The sequence below is a fragment of the Prionailurus bengalensis genome, chromosome C1 (genome assembly GCF_016509475.1).
Source record: "Prionailurus bengalensis isolate Pbe53 chromosome C1, Fcat_Pben_1.1_paternal_pri, whole genome shotgun sequence".
Lineage (NCBI taxonomy): Eukaryota > Metazoa > Chordata > Mammalia > Carnivora > Felidae > Prionailurus > Prionailurus bengalensis.
The window spans coordinates 186,882,854-186,906,359 of record NC_057345.1 but is presented as its reverse complement, the minus strand read 5'-3'; the positions used below and the strand labels follow the sequence as shown (position 1 = coordinate 186,906,359).

Genomic DNA, 23,506 nt, shown 5'->3' with positions numbered 1-23,506 from the left:
TCTTTGAAGGGAAGGGGCTCTGTTTTATAGAATGCCAATAGAAGGTATTATGGAATTAGAGAATCATTATTTTGCAAACTGTAATAGAAATTCATGCAAGGATCATCTTGTATATTAATTTCCTCTTGCCGACATAACAAATTACTACAATCTTAGTGGCTTAAAACAACACAGATTTATTATTTTATAGTTCTGGAGGTCAGAAGTCTAAAATGGGTCAGCATGGCTGTTTTCATTCTGCAGACTCTAGGGCAAATCTGTTTCTTGCCTTTTCTAGTTTCTAGATGCTGTCTACATTCCTTGGCTCTCATGGCCTCGCATCTCTCCCACCTCTGCTTCCATTATTGCATCTCCTTCTCTCTGACTCTAACCTATCTACTTCCCTTTTATAAGGACCCCTGTGATAACATCAGGCTCACCCAGAGAATCCAGGATACTCTCCCCATCACAAGATCATTAACAGTATCTGCAAACTATCATTTTGCCATGTAAAGTAACATATTCACAGATTCCAGACATTAGGATATAAACATCTCTGGAGACTTATACAGCCTACCACACATATATATGTGTGTATATATGTGTATATATGTGTGTAAATATATGTGTATGTGCATATATATGTGTATATACATATACATACATATATATATACACAGAAACACATATATATACATACATATATATATGATATTAAGTACACAGATCACTTGTAGGATATTCTTGCCAAAAATGTTTAACTTGAATCTAATCAAACCTTTAGCCCTAAGTTCCAGCCAGCTTACAGAAATGACACCATAATAAAATAACAACACATATTCCATATATGGGACATGCTATGTGTTTACTACCCTAGACTCCTCAAAATTACAATGTCATAAAAATGAATGAAGGATATTCTAAAAGTTTTTTTAGTTTGAAAAAAAATGTTTTTTTAATCTTTATTTATTTTTGAAAGAGAGACAGAGTGTGAGCAGGGGAGGAGCTGAGGGGAGGGAGACACAGAATCAGAAGTAGGCTCCAGGCCCTGAGCTGTCGGCACAGAACCCGACAGACCCGACGCAGGGCTCGAACTCACAGACCGTGAGATCATGACCTGAGCCAAAGTCGGACGCTTAACTGACTGAGCCACCCAGGTGCTCCTCTCCTTTAAAAGTTTTAAAAGAACTTAAGAAACATGATAAATATATGCAATGTATAAACCTTGATTGGATCTTGGTTTAAAGTTATTTTAAAGACAATTGGTGGAACTTTAAACTTGGCTTAAATATTAGATGATATTGTGGAATTATTGCTAATGTTCTGATATTTATGTAGGATAATGTCCTTTTTTTTTGGAAATGAATGTTGAAATATTTAGGAGTGAAATATACACTGCCTGAAACTTACTTTCAAATGATTTAGATAAAAACTGTATATGTAGAGAGGTGGGAGAAAGAGCAAACATTATGGCAAAATGTTAATGTTTTTTGACTCTAAGGAGAGAGTATGTAGTTGTATCTTGTACCTGTGACAGTTATTTTTATGAGTCAATTTTGCTAGGTCATTACACTCAGATATTTGGCCAAACATTATTCTAGATGTTTCTATAAAGGCATCTTTAGATGAGATTAACATTTAAATCAGGAGATTTGAGTAAAGCAGATTTTCTTGCATACTGTGGGTGGGCCTCATTTAATCAGTCGAAGGCTTTCACGGAAGAAGACGGATACCACTCCTCTGCAAGAATGAATTCTGTCAGCACACCACTTTTGTCTTGAACTGCAGCATCAACTCTTCCCTAGGTCTTCTGTCTGCTTGCTTATCTTGCAGATTTTCAACTTGCCAGCCTCCACAATCACATGAGCCAATTCCTTAAAATCTCTCCCTCCATCTCTCCCTCTCTCTCTAGCACATGTATACCAGGAAATATTTTATTATATATCATATATAGAGCATTATATAATATATATAGCACACACATAATAGGATATATATGTTACATACTAGTGTATATATATATATATATACACAGTTACACAGTGTATATATATATATATATACACTGTGTATATATATAGTATATATATATATATACACTGTATATATATACTGTATATATATTGCGTGTGTGTGTATGTGTGTGTGTGTATACATATATATATACATACAGTAAAACCTTGGTTTGTAAGCATAATTCGTTCCAGAAACATGCTTGAAATCACAAGCACTTATATATCAAAGTGAACTTCTCATAAGAAATGGAAACTCAGATGATTCATTCCACAACCCAAAATATTCACATAGAGATTATTACAATACTGTAATATAATATAAAATAGTAAAGAAAATACAAAATATAAGAAAAACAAACAAATTAACTGCACTTACCTTTGAAAACCTTTGTGGCTGGTGTGAGAGAGAAAAGAGAGAGGAGGGTTACTGTGCAGGACGACTTCCACTATTGCTAATGGAATCACTGCTATCTATTGGCTCAATGGAATCTTTTTTCTGCATGGGGCCATTATATTCGCTTGCACAGATGTTGACTACAGTACTTACTAATAAACTCTTGTAATATACTGTATTTAATGTAACTGGCAATAAGACAGCAGAGGAAAGGGTCTATATCTCTAGACAGCCTGACCTAGAATGAAGCAAAGAATTCCTAAGCTTACTCTTGCATGGAAAAAGAAAGGACTCTCCATATGTGCTTTGAAGTGACAAAAATTACACTGGTGCCAGTTGTGGGCACCTTCCAACGTTGTGAAAAATCATTAATTTCTGCCAAACACCATACCCTGAGACTCAGCATCCAAGCATAGGAGACGATCACCCACAATCCCGCAGAGAGAGAGAGAGAGAGAGAGAGAACCATTGGCCCAGTTGTGATCATGTGACATTGGACGTCACATACTTGTAATTCAAGTCATTGCTCATTTATCAAGTTAAAATTTACTATAAATGCTTGTTCATCTTTTTTTTAATGTTTATTTATTTTTGAGAGACAGAGAGAGCATGAGTGGGGGAGGGGCAGAGAGAGAGGGAGACACAGGCTTGGAGAGGCTCAGAGCTGTCAGTACAGATCCCGATGCAGGGCTCAAACTCAAGAATGGTGAGATCATGACCTGAGCCAAAGTCAGATGCTTCACCGACTGAGCCACCTAGGTGCCCCAGAAATGTGTGCTCCTCTTGCGGAACACTCGCAGAACAAGTTACTTGCAATCCAAGGTTTTACTGTATATGTATCTTCCCTGGCTATCTAATTTATACAGTTAGCTTGCTTAATTTCTAGCCTCTCAAAAAGCAAAAAAATGATTAAAAGCAGCAGGATGGGGGACAGCAGGAGGAGATTTAAATAACCCAACTGTGCATAAGAAAATGGCTTCGAAAGGGAAAAATATATATATATATGAATTGCACTACATAGGAACATGTCATTTTTCTGTTATGGATAATTGGAGGCAGATTCAAAATTGTAAAGGAAGTGATGATAAATTAATAACAGACTTTAAAAATAAACTTCAGGAAACTTTTAAACAGTTAGAGTAGACAGAGTACACCCACCACCTGAAAGAAAGGAACATTGTTCTCTTAGCATGACTGGGCTCACACCTAAAATAGGGGATTTAATCAGAAAAAGTACAATGAAATGGAAATTTGCCAATTTGGAGAGTTCTAACATGTAGCTGAACATTTTCAAAGAGCTTTAAATGGTAAACTAGCTAGAAATCAAACCAAACTTATGTCCCTTTAGATAAAATAACTGGCTCCCAATTTAATACCTTGGCAATTGTAAATAATGCTGCAATGAACATGTTTTAACTTTTCTAGAATTTCACAGAAATATAATTATACAGTAAGTCCTCTCTTGTATCTGGCTTCCTTCACTCGATTGTCTATCCATCAATCTACTGAACATTTGGGGGTCTTTCCAGTTTGGAGTCATTAAGAAAAAAGCTGTTATGAACATTCAACACTTTGTGTAGATGTATGTTTTCACATCTCTTGGATAAGTACCTAGGAATAAAACTGCTGGATCCTATGGTAAGCACATGTTTAACTTTATAAGAAACTGCCAAAATACCTTCCAAATGGCCGTACCATTTTGAGTACTGACAATGTTAGAGAGTTCCAGCTGCTTCAGATCTTCATCAATATTTGGTACTGGCAGTTTTTGTTATTCAAGCCATTTGGTGGGTTTGTAGTGGTATCTCCGTGTGGTTTTCTTTTCCTATGGACTAAGGATGTAGTGCATCCTTCTATGTGTTTACTGGCAATTTTAATGTCTTTCATGGAACATCCATTGACATTTTTTTGTTTTTTTTAATTTCCTTAAAGCCTTTATTAGGTGAGATCTCTCTTGCAGTTTAGATACCTGGAGAGAGCCTTCCTGGTGATTCCCCGTGGTCATACAGCATGTTTGCTTTTAGTGGGTTTCTATCAGAGGCCAGGACAGATTTTAACTGGAGGTTGTTGGAAGAAGGCCTCTTTCTTGCTCCATGAGGATGTTCTGACCCCAGGAATAACCTGCCACATCAGCCCTGAAGGTGGGCCCTTTGCCTTTTGTGCAGCCTTGAAGCCAGCAGGGAGTTCCAGTGGATACCTGGAAGCCTCAGGGGCTTGGAATTAGGCTGGAGCTTTTCCCTGCTCAATATTTAGCTCATTATGGACCTATAAGCATTATGTATATATTCCAAGTATAGGTCTTTTGTCGAATATATTTATCCCAAATATAGCATAAGTTTTAATGTTAATATATTCCAATTATTATTTTTTTCTTCATGATTCATGCTTTGTGTGTCTTAAGAAATCTTTGTCTATCAAAAGAAAGCGATTTCAAAATTCAATTTCTCTCTAGAATTTCTAGAGTTTTAGCTTTTATTTAAGTCTATGACCCATTTCACAATCTCAATTTTGTACTAAAATTACGTATGGTGTGAGGCAAAAGTTGAGCTTTATTTCCCATTTGAATATGTAATTTTTCCATTTGTTAAAAAGACTACCTTTCAGAGTGCCTGGGTGACTTAGTCAGTTAAGCGTCCCACTCTTGATTTCATCTCAGGTCATGATTTTATGGTTTATGGGATCAAGCCCCACATCGGGGTTCTCGTCCCCTCTTTGGCTCTTCCCCACTCGTATGCACACACATGCATGCTCTTTCTCTCTCAAAAATAAATAAACTTAAAAAAAAAAGACTGCCTTTTCCTTACTAAATTACTTTCGCACTTTTGTCGAAAACCAAATGTCCAATAGGCATGGATCTATTTCTGAACTCCATTCTGTGCATTGGTCCTTAACATTTCTTATAAACCAGGTGTGCTGGTCTACTGGCAACAAATTTACTCATCTTTTCCCTGTCTGAAAAAGTCTTTTCTCACCTTTTCTGAAGGATATTTTGGCTGAATATATAATTTAGGTTGCCAGGCTTTTTCTTTAAGCACTTTAAAGATGTTATACCAAGGTCTCTAATTTCCACTTTGAGAAAAGACATATATAGTCATTCTCTGTATGGAATGTATCTTTTTTTTTTTTCTCCAGCTGCTTTACAATTTTCTCTGGTTTGATAATGGTATACCTTAGAGAAGTTTTCTTTATGTGTCACCCTTCCTGTTGAATTTCTTGGATCTGTGAGTTTATAGTTTTCATCAATTAGGGAAATTTTCAGACATTATTTCTTACATTGTTTTTGTCTCCCCTACCCCAGCTTCTAGGATTTGAAATACAAGAATGTTAGAAGACCTGATATTATCCCAGAGGTGGCTGAGGCACTGTTGTAATATTTTACTCTTGGTGCTTGTAGTAAGCTTCAACTTCATTGATCTTTAGTTCTGCAGTGACCGATACAGAATTCCATCTAGTCCTTCTCAACTAGCTAGTGAACAGAGGTAATCAAATAGCAGCAGTGATTTTTAAAAATAAATCTTAGACATACTTGAATTATTGGTATAGATGTATTAACCACAAAATATTTAAGGACTATTAATTTAGAAATGTGTAGTTTTTTCAATACCTTCTTTACTGTCTATAAAATTAGCTTATGTATATACATAATATAGGTAACATTAGAAATGATACTGAAGGGGAACAGCATGGAAGTTTTTTTGTGTGTCTCCCATCCATGAAATACAGCCAGACCAACACTAAACCATCCTGCACACCTAGAAAACTGGAGGATTAACACAACAATCTGCACAACCTGAACCACAGAATTCAGCAGGCACCCGGTGCGGAGAAGTGAACTTGGGGAGCAAGAAGGCACAGGAAGGGAGGTGCTTTTGCAAGCAGAGAGAGGATGGAGACTGGGTGGGGGGGAGAGAATACAAGAAAAGCACCCTTCCCCAAAAGCAGCTGGAGAGAAAGTGGAAAATTGGAAACAGCCACAGGGACCAAACTAAAAAGGGAGAAAGGAGAAAGGAGGGGGTTTAAATTCCATGAAGACTGTAAACAAGGGGATCGCAAAGGCTGCAGCTCTGCAGCTCGATACCTGGTGGTGCTCTGGTGGGAAGGGCGAATCCCCAGGAACAGAGTGGGGTCCGGGAGGTTCTCAGGCCACACAGGAAAAAGCAGTTCCACTGCCGGAAGGACATTTGGTAGAGACTGTTGAAGCCACCTGGTCCAAGCAGACCCCAGAAAACGACCACATTCACTGGTGCTGGAACAAGGTGGTTAAGGGTAAAGCCTGGTGCCAGATGTGTGATGTGATTTCCCATAATCCCTGAAAAGCTGCTGCTACACTAACTCGTGAACTTTTTCTGGGGCGGGCTGGCACCTGGCTGCAGTCTCGGGGCACTGGCAGCAGCAGGGTCCAGCAAGCGTTCCTGGGTGCGGCCGACATTTGGCCATTGCTCATTCGGTATTGCTTGGTGAGACCCTCCCATAGAGGGGCAGAATGGGTCAAAGCCACAGTCCTTCAGAAGTAAGGGGTCAGGGAAAACAGCTGCATCTGTGACAAAACTCGGGAGAGAGGTACTGCCTGGAGTCTGGTCACGGAGAGGGAAAAAGTGGGGAGTGGACAAGGCTGAAGACAGAGGACAGGTGCATGATTGCTGATCCTGGAGAACAGAGTTCCCAAACTAGAGACTGGGTAGCTGGGTGGCACCATTTTCACCGATCCCGTGCATGTGCACATGCACCTACGAGCGCCACAACACTCCACCCAGGCTAGCAGTGCCATCTAGTAGAGAGCTGAGCTGTTACACTGAGCCCCGCCCAACTGGGCCAACTTCACTCCTCAAGAACACAAATCACACCGGCTGCTTAGTTTATGGACTATAAAGCACTACATAGTCTGACTTCTAGTGGAAAACAAAGTAATTTCAGTCCTACTTCAATCTGTTACCAGCTCCATCTATTCAATTTTTTTTTCTCTTCTATGCTTATTTTCTTTTTCTTGAATACAGAAAGAGAAAAAATTCATTTCTATTTTCAATTTTTATTAAAAATCTTTCTTTAATTTTTATTACTATATTTTTTACTTTTGTGTAAATTTTTTCAAATTCTACTTTACTTCCATCATTTTATTTTAGTCTACTACAGGGTATTCACTTTTTCAAATTTTCAAACTATTTCTTTTTTTAATCTTTTTCCCTTTTTCATTTTTTTCTTGAATACAGAAAAATAATTCATTTTTATTTTTAATTTTTATTAAAAATATTTTCTTTAATTTTTTCCTACCATATTCTTTACTTTTGTGTATATTTTTTCAAATTCTATTTTACTCCCATCATTTCATTTTAGTCTACTTCAGTGTACTCAATTTTTCAAATTCTCAATTTCCTTTTTTTTTTTCTTTTCTTTCCCCCACCCCCAACCCTTTCAACCACTTTCAACCCCCAGACCAAAACACACCTAGGATCTAGCATCATTTATTCGATTTGTGTGTATGTGTGTTTAATTTTTTAATTTTAATATTTTTTTAATTTTAATTTTTCTACATCATTAATTCCTTTATTCCCTTCAAAATGACAAAACAAAGGCATTCACCCCAAAAGGAAGAGCATGAAGAGAGGGCAGCCAAGGATTTAACCAACACAGATACAAGCAAGATGTCTGAACCAGAATTTAGAATCACTATAATAAGAATACTAGTTGCAGTAGAAAATAGATTAGAATCCCTTTCTTCAGAGATAAAAGAAGTAAAAAATAGAATGAAATTAAAAATGCTATAACTGACCTCTAATCACGGATGGATGCAGCAGCGGCAAGGATGGATGAGGCAGAACAGAAAATCAGCGATATAGAGGACAAACTTATAGAGAATAATGAAGCAGAAAAAAAAGAGGGAGATTAAGGCAAAACACGATTTAAGAATTAGAGAAATCAGTGACTTATTACAAAGGAACAACCTCAGAATCATAGGGGTCCTAGAAGAGGAAGAGAGAGAAAGAGGGTAAAAGGTATGTGAGCAAATCATAGCAGAAAACTTTCCTAACCTGGGGAAAGACACAGACATCAAAATCCAGGAAGCACAGAGGACTCCCATTAGATTCAACAAAAACTGAGCATCGACAAGGTATATCATAGTCAAATTCACAAAATACTCAGGCAAGGAGAGAATCATGAAAGCAGCAAGGGAAAAAAGTCCTCAACCTACAAGGGAAGACAGACCAGGTTTGCAGCAGACCTATCCACAGAAACTTGGCAGGCCAGAAAGGAGTGGCAGGATATATTCAATGTGCTGAATCAGAAAAATATGCAGCCAAGAATTCTTTATCCAGCAAGGCTGTCATTCAAAATAGAAGGAGAGATAAAAAGTTTCCCAAACAAAAATTAAAGGAGTTTGTGACCACTAAACCAGCCCTGCAAAAATTTTAAGGGGGACTCTCTAAGGGGATAAAAGATGAAAAAAAAACATATATATATATATATCTGTAGATATATATATCTACAGATATATATATATATATATATATATATATACACACACACACACATACATACATACCAAAAGCAACAAAGATTAGAAAGGACCAGAGAACACCACCAGAAACTCCAACTCTACAAACATCATAATAGCAATAAATTCATATCTTCCAGGACTCACTCTAAACATCAATGGACTCAATACTCCAATCAAAAGATATAGGGTAACAGAATGGATAAGAAAACAAGATTCATCTATATGCTGTTTACAAGAGACCCACTTTAGACCTAAAGATACCTTCAGATTGAAAATAAGGGTATGGAGAACCATCTTTCATGCTAATGGTCAACAAAAGAAAACCAGAGTAGTCATACTTATATCAGACAATCTAGACTTTAAAATAAAGACTGTATCAAGAGATGCAGAAGGGCATTATATCATAATCAAGGGGCCTATCCACCAAGAAGACCTAACAATTGTAAACATTTATGCGCCAAATGTGGCAGCACCCAAATATATAAATCAATTAATCGCAAACATAAAGAAACCCATCGATAGTAATACCATAATAGTAGGAGACTTCAATACCCCACTCACAGCAATGGACAGATCATCTAATCAAAAAATCAACAAGGAAACAATGGCTTTGAATGACACACTGGACCAGATGGACTTAACAGATATATTCAGAACATTTCATCCTAAAGCAGCAGAATATACAGTCTTCTCCAGTGCACATGGAACCTTCTCCAGAATAGACCATATACTGGGACACAAATGAGCCTTAAGTAAGTACAAAAAGATTGAGATCATACCGTGCATATTTTCAGACCACAATACTATGAAACTCAAAATCAACCAAAGGAAAAAATTTGGAAAGGTAACAAATACTTGGAGACTGAGCAACATCCTACAAAAGAATGAATGGGCTAACCAAGCAGTTAAAGAGAAAATTAAAAAGTATATGGAAGTCAATGAAAATGATAACACCACAACTCAAAACCTCTGGGATGCAGCAAAGGCAGTCATAAGTGGAAAGTATATAGTAATCCAGGCCTTCCTAAAGAAGGAAGAAAGATCTCAGATACACAACCTAACCTTATACCTTAAGGAGCTGGAAAAAGAACAGCAAATAAAACCCAAAGCCAGCAGAAAACAGGAAATAACAAAGATTAGAGCAGAAATTAATGCTATCAAAACCAAAACAAAAAACAAAAAACAGTAGAACAGATCAACGAAACCAGAAGCTGGTTCTTTGAAAGAATTAACAAAATTGAGAAACCACTAGCCAGTTTGATCAAGAAGAAAAAGGAAAGGACCCAAATAAATAAAATCAAGAATGAAAGAGGAGAGATCACAACCAACACAGCAGAAATAAAAACATAATAAGAGAATATTATGAGCAATTATATACCAATAAAATGGGCAATCTGGAAGAAATTGACAAATTCCTAGAAACATATACACTACCAAAACTGAAACAGGAAGAAATGGGAAAATTTGAACAGACCCATAACCAGTAAGGAAATCGAATTAGTAATAAAAAATCTGCCAAAAACAAGAGTCCAGGGACAGATGGCTTACCAGGGGAATTCTACCAAACATTTAAGGAAGAGTTAACACCTATTCTCTTGAAGCTGTTCCAAAAAATAGAAATGGAAGGAAAAGTTCCAAACTCTTTCTATGAAGCCAGTATTACCTTGATTCCAAAACCAGACAGAGACCCCACTAAAAAGGAGAACTATAGACCAATTTCCCTGATGAACATGGATGCAAAAATCCTCAACAAGATATTAGCCAACTGGCCCCAACAATACATTAAAAAAATTATTCACCACGACCAAGTGGGATTTATACCTGGGATGCAAGTCTGGTTCAATATCCACAAAACAATTAACATGATCCATCACATCAATAAAAGAAAGGACAAGAAACATCTGATCCTCTCAATAGATGTAGAGAAAGCATTTGACAAAATACAGCATCCTTTCTTGATAAAAACCCTCAAGAAAATAGGGATAGAACGAGCATACCTCAAGATCATAAAAGCCATATACAAGTGACCCAATGCTAATATCATCCTCAATGGGGAAAAACTGACAGCTTTCCCCCTAAGGTCAGGAACAAGACAGGGATGTCCACTCTCACCACTGTTATTCAACACAGTATTGGAAGTCTTAGACTCTGCAATCAGACAACACAAAGAAATAAAAGGCATCCACATCGGCCAGGAGGAGGTCAAACTTTCACTCTTCACAGATGACATGATACTCTATATGAAAAACCCAAAAGACTCCACCAAAAGCTGCTAGAACTGATTCACAAATTCAGCAAAGTTGCAGGATATAAAATCAATGCACAGAAATCGGTTGCATTCCTATTCACCAACAATGTAGCAACAGAAAGAGAAATCAAGGAATTGATCCCATTTACAGTTGCACCAAAACCCATAAAATACCTAGGAATAAATCTAACCAAAGAGGTGAAAAATCTATACACTGAAAACTATAGAAAGCTTATGAAAGAAATTGAAGAAGACACAAAAAAATGGAAAAAGATTCCATGCTCCTGGATAGGAAGAATAAATACTGTAAAATGTCAATACTACCCAAAGCAATCTTCATATTCAATGCAATCCTTACCAAAATAACATCAGCATTCTTCACAGAGCTAGAACAAATAATCCTAAATTTGTATGGAACAAGAAAAGACCCCGACTAGCCAAAGCAATCTTGAAAAAGAAAATCAAAGCAGGAGGCATCACAACCCCGGACTTCAAGCTATACTCTACAAAGCTATAATCATCAAGACAGTATGGTACTGGCACAAGAACAGACACTCAGATCAATGGAACAGAATAGAGAACCCAGAAATGGGCCCAAAACATATGACCAACTAATCTTTCACAAAGCAGGAAAGAATATCCAATGGAATAAAACATTCCCTTCAGCAAGTGGTGTTCGGAAAACTGGACAGCGAGATGCAGAAGAATGAACCTGGACCACTTTCTTACACCATACACCAAAAAAACTCAAAGTGGATGAAAGACCTTAATGTAAGACAGGAAGCCATCAAAATCCTCGAGAAGAAAGCAGGCAAAAACCTCTTTGATCTTGCCCGCAGCAACTTCTTACTCAACACGTCTCTGGAAGCAAGGGAAACAAAAGCAAAAATGTGAACTCTAGCGACCTCATCAAAATAAAAAGCTTCTGCACAGTGAAGGAAACAATCAGCAAAACTAAAAGGCAACCCACAGAATGGGAGAAGATATTTGCAAACAACATATCATATGAAGGGTTAGTATCCAAAATCTACAAAGAATTTATCAAACTCAACACCCCAAAAGCAAATAATCCCGTGAATAAATGGGTAAAAGACATGAATAGACACTTCTCCAAAGAAGACATCCAGATGGCCAACCGACACATGAAGAAATGCTCAACATCACTCCTCATCAGGGAAATACAAATCAAAACCACAATGAGATTCCACCTCATACCTGTCAGAATGGCTAACATGAACATCTCAGGCAACTACAGATGTTGGCGAGGATGCAGAGAAAGAGGATCTCTTTTTTTAATTTTTTTTTTTTTTTTTTTTTTTCAACGTTTTTTTTATTTATTTTTGGGACAGCGAGAGACAGAGCATGAACGGGGGAGGGGCAGAGAGAGAGGGAGACACAGAATCGGAAACAGGCTCCAGGCTCTGAGCCATCAGCCCAGAGCCTGACGCGGGGCTCGAACTCCCGGACCGCGAGATCGTGACCTGGCTGAAGTCGGACGCTTAACCGACTGCGCCACCCAGGCGCCCCAAGAGGATCTCTTTTGTACTGCTGGTGGGAATGCAAGCTGGTGCAGCCACTCTGGAAAACAGTATGGAGGTTCCTCAAAGAACTAAAAATAGAACTACCCTATGACCCAGCAATTGCGCTACTAGGCATTTATTCAAGGGATACAGGTGTGCTGTTTCGAAGGGACACATGCACCCCCGTGTTTATAAAAGCACTATCAACAATAGCCATAGTATGGAAAGAGCCCAAATGTCCATCGATGGATAAATGGATAAAGAAGATGTGTTATAGATATACAATGGAGTATTACTTGTCAATCAAAAAGAATGAAATCTTGTCAGTTGCAACTATGTGGAAGGAACTGGAGGGTATTATCCTTAAGTGAAATTCAGAGAAAGACAAAAATCATATGACCTCACTCATATGAAGACTTTAAGAGACAAAACAGATGAACATAAAGGAAGGGAAACAAAAATAACATAAAAACAGGGAGGGGGACAAAACAGAAGAGACTCAAAAATATGGAGAAAAAACTGAGGGTTGCTGGAAGGGTGGTAGCAGGGGGGATGGGCTAAATGGGTAAGGGGCACTAAGGAATCTACTCCTGAAATCATTGTTGCACTATATGCTAATTTGGATGTATTTTTTAAAAAAAAGTAAATATAAAATAAAAATAAAAGACACACAAATATAACAAAGAAAAGAAAAGAAAAGAAAAAGAAAAGAAAAGGAAAGGAAAGGAAAGGAAAGGAAAGGAAAGGAAAGGAAAGGAAAGGAAAGGAAAGGAAAGGAAAGGAAAGAAAAGATACTGAAGGGGTGCCTGGGTGGCTCAGTTGTTTGGGCATCTGACTTCGGCTCAAGTCATGATCTCGCGGCATATGAATTCGAGCCCCAGGTCGGGCTCTGTGCTGACGGCTCCGAGCATGGAGCCTGCTTCAGATTCTCTGTCTCCCTCCGTCAATCACACTCTGTCTCCCTCTGTCTCTCAAAAATGAATAAACATTAACAAAAAAAAAATTTTTTTTTAATTTAAAACAAAAAAAGAAATGATACTGAATATGACACCAACAATGAGCTGTTGTAGTTTTTTTACTTTGATCTCTTTTATAGAAGGTGATAATAATCTGTGGAAAAGGCTTTACTGTACCATGCCAATATACTACAAGGAATATTTCAAAATAATACAAAAGTGATCCACAGACTTGACTATGTGAAGATCAACTGATCCAAAATGGTTTTTTCCTTAATTTTTCCTAGTAATTGCCAAAAGTCCAACAAGCTGATTTTTCAAGAAAGATCATTCTAATAACTTTGAGTGTTCAATCCGTGCGATGGTCCAGTCAGGCTTTACTCCTTGTGTAAACTCCCTCTGAAATCTAGGGAAAAAAATTACAAATAATATGAATCTTACATTAGTCCAAATACTTCTTGGATAACTATATCATTTCCAAATGTACATTAGAGGCAATTTTTAGCAACAAGCTAATGGTTAATCATAAATAAAAATCAAAACAAAACAGTTTAATTTACCAATTCAATCAGGAAAAGTATCGTCACAAAATTAGAACATTTTCCACTAAAATGAGAGCATGCACAGAGGAGGGGCAGAGGGAGAAGGAGAGAGAATCTCAAGCAGGCTGCACGCCCAGTAGAGCCCAATGTGGGGCTCAGACTCATGATGGTGAGATCATAACCCGAGCTGAAATCAAGAGTCAGACATTTAACCACCCGACCTACCTAGGTGCCCCTAAAATGAGTATTTTTAATGAACTGATATATACTCCAACATCTACCAGTCCTTGAGAGAAACTTGGGTATTATTCTGTTGTTAAATACTAGCTAGAACATATGCCTAATACGAGAAAAAATAAATTGGGTTATGGTGATGGAAAGGGTATTTTAGTGGAATTTGGTTTATATACATTAGATCAATCTTGAAAATAACAGTGTTTATGAGCTGCCCATGGCCTTAGTAGGGAATATCAGAGGAATCAAAGGTGAGTATTGATTATATTGTTCTTTAATTACAAGTGATATCTTTAAAAGGAGATGATTCTGTAGATTGAAGTATTTAAATATATATTTTATATAATTACAAATAAAGCAAAATTTAAAAAAGAAAAAAAGCACATTTCTTTCAAATAAAGTGAAAAAATAAGGATACAATTCCCTTTTACCTTACTGAAACAGAACAGATTTTCTTAGGTCATTTTTGGGATTTGTTATTTTAAATTAGGTTTATATACTTTCGGCAACGTAATAGTATTCTCTTTTAAATATTAAATTATGTCTCCAGTAACCTGCTTGACTGGTTCACTGTTCTAAATTTTATTAGCAAAAAATACACGATAGTGTCTCTTTTAAATACATTGCTAACCTACTAGATAGTACCTCTTTACAGGCAGGAACTCTTCATTTTTGTATCTGAAACCCTAACAGGGTACTTGATAAAGAGGGAATGATCAGTAAATGTCTAGTGAGTGAATCACCCATGTGCCACCTGTGGCAGATTTTATTTCCCGAGTAAGGTTATAACCATACGCCCATCCCACATGCTCTTCTGCAATGGGACCCTGCTATTGCCCGATAAAAAGTGGAATCTCTCCATGTCCTTTCAACTGTGTAGGTCCTATGACTGCTTTGACAGGTAGACTAAGGTGGAAACGATGTTCCGATCCTGGGATAGCCCTTTACCAGACTAGCTGACCACCTGGTAAAACATGTGAACAGCTGGAGACTGCCACAGGCCCAAGCCATGAAGAGAGGCCCTGGGGAATGAGACATTATGTGCGGAAGTCAAGGAGCACCAAGCGGGGCACGTGTGAGTGAAGAAGCCATCGTGGAAATGATTTCTCCAGCCCTTGCCACCCTGGTTGATGGCAGGTGAAGCAACAAAAACCTCATGGCTGTGCCTTTCCAAAATTCCTGAGCAGTAAAGCAGCAGACAAAATAAATGGCTGCTTAAAGTTACTGAGTTCGGGAGTGGTTTATGACGCATCGATAGACAGCTGAAACACCTTTTAATTACATTCAGCAGCATTACCTCTTTCTAATTTCTCAACACTTCTGTTTCATATCCAGTATGCCTTTATGACTTTCTCTCTTCTTAAATAACTTGCCAAATTTCAATGCTTTTCTTCCTAAAGCTCCCTTTAGCTTTCATCCCTTCATACTTCCTTCATACTACCTTCCATTTTCTAGAGAAAGGAAACAATGAGATGGGATTAGACTTACTCATAGCTTGCACTAAGAAGTTGTTTAGTTTCCACGTTCTGATCTCCCAATTTAACCTGGAATACACTGGCTCCACTTAAAGTTTCACTGGGGATGTTGGCACTGGTTAGATACCAAAAGCACATCAGGATGTTAACAAACTTCCTTCCTTAGAGAAAAAACACACACACACACATACAAATACAAATCACAATAATCTATCATCCATATATTCAAAATGAAATTAGAAAGTGGCAGTAGCTACACGAGTTTGTATAGATCCTATTTTGTACGTATTCTAGTCTAACTAGAATAACAAAGTAAGATACATTGATTTCTTCTTATTTTTAGAAAATTCTCCTAGGGTTTATGACATATTTACCTTCTCTGTATCTCAGAAATAATAGTTATGATTTATTGAACATGTACTATTTACCTTCATTCACTCTGCTATGTGCCTAGTGATTCTAACAAGGTCCTGGGTTAAAATCAAGTAGTGACCATGGTGCTGAGATTTAATTTGAAATGTTAGGGAGAAGAAAATATTTATCACTAGAAGTACCTATAAAAATGTTTCAAGTTAACATGCGTATGAAAAATGTTTAACTATTAAAGAGTCCTATGTCAGAACTGCCTTGGAAAGTATGTAAGCAAAGGCTAGATTTCCTGTGTGCCTGGCACATAATACATTTGCAAATATTTGTAAAAGGAACAAATGAGTCAATAAATTTTGGGGAATAGTATAGGGGAAAATGTTTGCATTGGACAAGGAGAAAAATGAGATAACCAGTAAAGTTCCTTTCAATCTTTTTCATTATCTCCAAATAAATCCAATTTGGGAGTTCCACAGTTAATCTTACTTTCAAAACAGTCTTTAACTGATATTTTTTACTTTTTACTCCTCACTCTTATTTAATCTACAGCTAGACATTTAAAATGTTCAATTGTTTCCTTCAAATTAGGAAATCTGAAACATATTTTCTATTTGAGACATGATAGCAGCCTTAGACAATCGTCATCAACTTAAGTGACAATACCTTCTCTTGTGAATGAAATAATAGTAGAGGAAGGTGCTTAGATAGAAGGGCTTAAATAACTATTACCATATCTTAACTCTTTCGTAGGTAGGTCCTTAAAGAATGAACGTATTATTTTTCTTGAATTTCTAAACATATCCACTGTACCAACAAAACCCCACTATTTCATGATTATCCACTAGTTTAGCCTATCTGGGCAATTATTTATCATTTAAAGTTGACTATGTCCCAGCAGTACCTTTCTCATCATAGTAAATGGAGATGTCTCCTGTTGATGTGTATACAATCTCATCTATGTCAGCAGCAAGGGCATTTTTATGGTTATCAGGTAATGAAGTAACCTTTTCCTTCAATACATGTAGCACCTAAGTATGGAAAAAAGCAAACCATAGTTCACCTACTGAATTTTCAAAAGCCTTTCAGTAAGCAGATGAATTCTTTATGGAATGAATTTTTCTAAACCTACTTTTTTTAATGTTTATTTATTTTAGAGAGAGAGCATGAGCAGGAGAGGAGCAAAGAGAGAGGGAGACACAGAATCCAAAGTAGGCTCCAGGCTCTGAGCTGTCAGCACAGAGCCCGACGTGAGGCTCAAACCCACGAACCGCAAGATCATGACCTGAGCTGATGTCGGATGCTTAACTGAGCCACCCCAGCACCCCTAAATGTATTTTTAAATTTACTACATTTACTCATATTCAAAAGCAATCCTGAAAGGCATCTAATTGTTCAACAGGTAATTCCTACAGAACATTCAGTACAAAAACAAGTGTAAGACATCGTATTTACTTAGCTATACCTTAAGTAGCAAGCATTCTATACTTTTATATGACCCAAAGTACCCAAAAGTAAAGATACAAGGACTCTACTTTGGCTGATGGCACACATACTACTTTTAAGCATAAATAAGGGTAATGCATATCATTCTATTGCAAGAGAGTAATACACTTATTTTTAAAGGAAAATTAAAAGTATACTTTACCTCTTTGGCCACAAGTTCTTCCAATAGATCAAATTTGCATTGTGACAGCAACTTGGACACATGAGCAAAAGCCTTTTTAAAAAAAAAGGTGGAGTGGTAATCATTATTTCAAAACATCATGCAAAATACCATACAACATACAATGCTCATACTTAATTAGCTTAATATCACAAAGACTATTTTATGATAAAGGATAAACAATGTCAAATACTATGATATGCTTCAAAGTTGCTTGGCTTGTCTCTTCTCATATGGCCTTCCCACATATACAGTAGTGAGCTGATTGCCAATTAGGTAACCACTCTTAGGACCTGGGAAAAGATGGTATGTGTATAAACATAACTCTTCACATAAAAATCCTCCTACAGAATTCCTTTTAAAATAATAATGAAGTAATCACTGTTATCACTGTAATGACTATTATATGACCCCTCCCCCTTCCCCAAGAACCCAAAGAATTTTGTAAGTAGTACATTCTAGATTGTAATGGGAGTCTGGAGATCTGGGCTGCAATCTGAACCTCATTAAGATAGGGAAGGCAGGTTTGGGAAAGTGGGAGAAAATATAATGAGTTTACACAGTCTAATACAGTGAGATGTATGAGATCCCATTTAAAAAAATATTTTATTTATTTTTGAGAGAGAGAGAGAGAGAGAGAGATTATGAGCAGAGAAGGGGCAGAGAGAGACACAGAGAATCCCAAGGAGGCTCCACTCTATCAGTGCAGAGACCAATGCAGGGCTTGAACTCATGAACTGCGAGATCATGACCTGAGCCAAAGCCAAGAGTTGGATGTTTAACCAAATGAACTACCCAGGTGCCCCGATACCCCATTTTAAAGTAGGGAGGAACCGACTACAATCCTCCATATTTTTAGCCATGAGAAACGAAACTCTGTATAAGACCTACCTGTTTTCAAGTAGCTTTCAGTCTACTTGAGAAGGGAGGCAAGTAAACGGACAAGTTCAAGAATTATGACAGGGGCAAGAACAGGATGACTTGAGCAGAAGCACCACTTAAGTCAATCTGGGAGGACCAGAGAGGGCCTCTTAAAGGAAGGAACATCTCGGATGAAATGCAAAGAACTGGCAAGACAAAGCAGATGCAAAGGCATGTCAGACAGACAATAATTGTTTGGGATGGAATGTTATGGGATGAACTGTTTCCCCCAAATTCATATGTTGAAACCCTAACTCCCAGTACCTCAGGGCTGAATTTGGAGACAGGGTCTTTAAAGAAGTGATTAAGTAAGATGAGGGGGGGCCTTAGCCCAACCTGACTAGTGTCCTTATAAGAGGAAATACTGACACACAAAGCACCAGGGGCACATGCACACGGAGGGGGTGGGGGGAACAAGAGTGAGGACACAGAAGACAGCCATCTGCAAGCAAAGGAGAGAGACTTCAGAAGAAACCAAACCTATCAATACCTGGATCTTGGACTTCTATCCTCTAGAACTGTGAGGAAATAAAGTTCTGTGCCCCAGACTGTGGTATTTTGCTACGGCAGCCCTGGCAAACAGACAATAAGAGTTGTTGAATTTTCAGAAAATGCATATATCCAAATGGATTCCAGGATGCCTTGCAAACATGTGAGAGGCCCTCAGGGTTCAAAGACACTATCTGTATTAATAAGCCTTCGTGAGGAAGGCGGGTGGTATTTAGGTAAGAAGAAAAAAGACCATAACGATCATGGTGAAACCAACCACTACATTCTAGTTTGTATGGCCAAGGTGTGATGTTTGTGTGGCCTAAGAAGATCACACCTGAGCAAACTATCTGATCAGATAATAACGATCAGGAGGCTGCTCTGAGAAGGCTTAGATGATACAGGAGTGTCTAACCTAAAGAGGCTAGGAAATAGCCTATACAACATGCAAGAAGATACAGGAAGATACAGGAAAATAAACACTATATGATTAATGTAGTTTGATGGCAGTAATAGGGAAGATGGATCACATGCACATATCCATAGTGTGACATTGTGATATAAGAAGAAAATATACACTTGTTCTCTGTTCCACCTCCTGGCACAAAGTTCCTAAAACAAGCCCCTTTCAACCATACTGGAGTTCAAGCTAATGAGGTGACTGTTGTCAGAAGAACCAACCACGTGATCAGAGGGTTGAAACTTTCAGCTCCACCCCTAGACTCAGGAAGGGAAGAGGGGCTGGGGATTGAATTAATCACGAATGGCCAATGATTTAATCATTCGTGGCTAAATAATGGAACCTCCATTAAAAACCCTAACGAAGGAATTAGAAGAGCTTCCAGGTTGGTGAACATGTGGAGATGCTGGGAAAGTGGTGCACCCAGAAAGCACGGGAGCTCCATACCCTTCCCACATGCCTTGCCCTATGCATCTCTTCCATCTGGCTGCTCCTGAATTGTATTCTTTCTAAAAAACTGAAAATAGCAAGTAAAGTGCACTCCTTAGTTCTATGAGCTGTTTTGGCAAATCATGGAACTTGAGGAAGGGGAATGTGGGAACCCTCCATTTATAACTGGCCAGTTAAATGGAGGCCTAGACTTGTAATTAGCATCTGAAGTGGAGTCAGTCATGTGGGACTGAGCCCTTAACCTGTAGGATCTGTATTAACTCCAGGGAGTTAGTGTCAGAACTGTCGTAAGCTGCCCTGATGAGGTATTGATGACAAAGAGTATCTAACCTAGAGAGGCTTCTAAGAAATAGCCCTCTTTTTCATAGAAAAGGACAAAACTTAAGATATATAAGAAAACATACAGTATATGATTACTGATGTTTGATGGCAGTAAGAGGGAAGATTCCATATTATATGTACATATTAATGGAAAGCAGGGTCTGTGGAGCTAATAAAGCTATAGCACTGGACCACATATTTCCCTGGCTCATGTGATGAATAAAAGCTTATTCAGACCATAATTAACCTTCTCAATTTCTAGTGACTGGAGGACCAAGACTGCTTATAGACAGGGTCACAAGACATTGCTTACAATGCATCCTTGAGCCAACTGTTTTATCATCTGTAAAGGAGAATTAGGCTAGAATGGTCCTGAAGATGCCTTTTTGTTTTCATGTTCTCTGATATAAAAAAAAAAATCTGAATGAACGTGCTCTAATGATAACTTGATATTCACAACCCAAGATAACATTTTATTGCTGAGAGGTTAGATTAAGGAGAAAGGGCAAGTGGAGCCCATGAGAGTAGATGAACTAGCTAAGGCTTTTGCACCAGATTATTCCTAAGCCCTAGACTTTTAAACCCATGCAAAGAAGACACAGTTGCATTATTGCATAAAGAGATCTAGTAGGGTGAAGGTTTTTTGGCCATGTCCTCTTAAATCTTAGGTGTTAAATAACTGATTTGCTTGATATAAAAGGTATGTTATAAGTAAGCACTGGTTTAAAGGAATTGATAAATATTTGCCATGGATGGCCCAACATTCCTTTTGGAAATCACAATGGTTAAATGCACAAAAACCGACTTAGATGAGGCAAAACGTGTATACAGACTGGCTGATGCTACTTAATAGCAAGGATGAGGGCAAAAATAGCTAATAGCTGGAGACCAGAGAGTGATCTGGATCAGAGAGTGGCTAAAAAGTGTCCCATGCTCCTCTGTGTTCAGAGGACATGGGGTGTAAAACCTGATTCCTGCCCAAGAAGGGGAGAGGGTTTCCATTCCTCACTGACACATAAATGAGCTGGTACAGTCATTTAATATGTTATGAGGCACACAAGTTCATGTGTCCTCAGTGGGCATTGTGGAGGATAGTAGAATCACACCAATTTACCTCTACATGACAAAAGAGTTTGAGAACTGATATGAGCAGAGGTTTACCACTGATAACGCTATTAATCAAGCCTGCCTTTTGCTTTTTAACTTTTTTATAAACACATAAATCAGTCAAGAGTTGATTCAGGGAAGCAGGAGGCAGGAGTTAATATTGACACTGATTATATGAAGTTGGAAACATTTATTTATACAATCAGTACTGCAAAATAATTACAGTTATAGTATAAGTTTAAGGTATATGGCAGTATGAACTGGGAAATAAACTATGACTTCTATTTATCAACAGTTCTGAAATGTTTGGGAATGACAAACTCTCCGAGGGATTCGAAAGACATTTATAGATGGACTTTCATCCTAGAAAAGTGCATGTACACAAAAAAATCCGTAAATAATCTCAGGACCCAAAGTGACTGTTATGGGACAAGGGTAAGGCAAGGTATTATCAGCCACTCAGAAAGAAAGAGAAAGAAAAGGGAAGGGGTCAGGGTTATGAATCACCAAAGGCTATTTCTCAGTGTGTAGGATGTTATGCACTTATTAGCGACCAGGTTGCTCAGCAAATTCTTTGAAAGGGTAAAACTCCTTATCTCTAAATTAGTCTTTAAAGAGTATGATGGGGGAGAATTCGGGGGTAGGGAGATGGGCTGGGGAGCTCTGCCAAATGGCTAGCAGGAAGTTTTGTTTTTCTACCTAAAATTACATTATTGCATTTGAAAATGCTACCTTATTTACTCTTCAAAACGATCGCATCTACTCATTCATTTATTCAACTAACATTTGTGGAGCGCCTGCTATGTGCCAGGCATGGTCTTAATTTTGCAGAAAGTGATGTTCAGAAAGATAAAACCATGTAGCTTTTAGGTAGCAGAAATGGGCTTTGAATCGAATTCATTTCTATCGGATTCAAAACCTGTAGAGCAGAAAAAAGGAATTGGAGGACTTCAGCTGGTGGAACTGGTGTCTCAATCGAACCCCTCTTCCTCCTCGGCGACCGTGCAAACGTAAGAAGCAGCTGAATTTTAGTCAAGAAGTAGCGGAGGGCTGTGTCTGGGTCACTACCCACTTTGGATACCTTGGGACCCAGTGAGGAAACCTCATCGCTAAACACTTTTTGCATGGAACCGCTGAATGCAGGAGAGGCGAATAGGTCACCCCCAAGCAAATGAACAAACCTGCTTCGCTCCCTCAGAGAATTCTGCGATGCTGAACTCTTGGTCGAAATAGGCCCAGATCAGGAAAGCGTAAATTCGAGTCCGAACCCAGTTGATGGGGTTGGAGAATCCCAGAATGATCATCTTGGTTTTCTGGCGCGGCTGGGGCTGCTCCTCGGCGCTGTAGCTGCGCCGGGGGTAGGCAGGGAAAGCGGAGAGGGCTGCGGGTAGTCCCGGAGGGCTGAGCAGGGGACGCTGCGGGCCCCGAGCGGGCAGCGCCGAGGCCCAAGTGACTCGAGGAAGCGGGACCGGTCCGGAGCCGAGGCGGCGGCGGCAGAAGCGGCAGAGTTCAGCCAACGGCGGTCTCACCTCGGCTCCACGGGGAGTCCGGGGTCGGCCGGCCCCGCCGGGCAGCGGCGGAGCGAGCAGCAATCGGGGCAAAAGACGAACGGCCAGCGCCATCTTTATGGCTTTTCACCCCAGTCCCTGTCTGTGCCATGTCGAATGAAAGTCGGTGGGAAACCAGCTTGGCCGCATCCGGAGGAGACTAGAGAGTGAATCTGGCCTGTTGCTGCCACCTCTGGTGAGTCGGCCTCACTCGGCTCTCCGGCACGCAGCTCACGCGGAGGCCCTGTGGCCCCGGGCCCGGATCTCCGACCAGCCGCTCTAGCTAGTCGAGCGGCCCCGCGGACCTTTTCTCTCCGGGTCGCGTT

At 38.8% G+C, this 23,506-nt stretch overlaps 1 protein-coding gene across 4 annotated transcripts; it reads right to left on the bottom strand.

The window, feature by feature from the left end:
- Positions 1-1,449: 1,449 nt before the first annotated feature.
- Positions 1,450-23,469, bottom strand: MAIP1 (matrix AAA peptidase interacting protein 1). 4 transcript variants are annotated; one of them, XR_006296900.1, is made up of 6 exons: positions 22,815-23,469; positions 17,868-17,939; positions 17,124-17,250; positions 15,870-15,971; positions 2,371-2,388; positions 1,450-1,719 (listed from the first exon to the last, which is right to left on the bottom strand). XR_006296900.1 is itself a non-coding variant. In XM_043577419.1 (6 exons), the coding sequence occupies exons 1-6, from the start codon at positions 23,253-23,255 to the stop codon at positions 1,671-1,673; spliced, it is 855 nt and encodes a 284-aa protein (XP_043433354.1). In that variant the 5' UTR covers positions 23,256-23,465; the 3' UTR covers positions 1,450-1,670. The 4 variants fall into 4 exon arrangements, 2 of the variants coding, with proteins under 2 accessions (XP_043433354.1, XP_043433353.1); XM_043577419.1 differs by having other exon boundaries at positions 15,870-16,017; positions 22,815-23,465; XR_006296899.1 differs by lacking the exons at positions 1,450-1,719; positions 2,371-2,388 and adding an exon at positions 13,707-14,011 and having other exon boundaries at positions 22,815-23,467.
- Between the last annotated feature and the right edge of the window lie 37 nt (positions 23,470-23,506).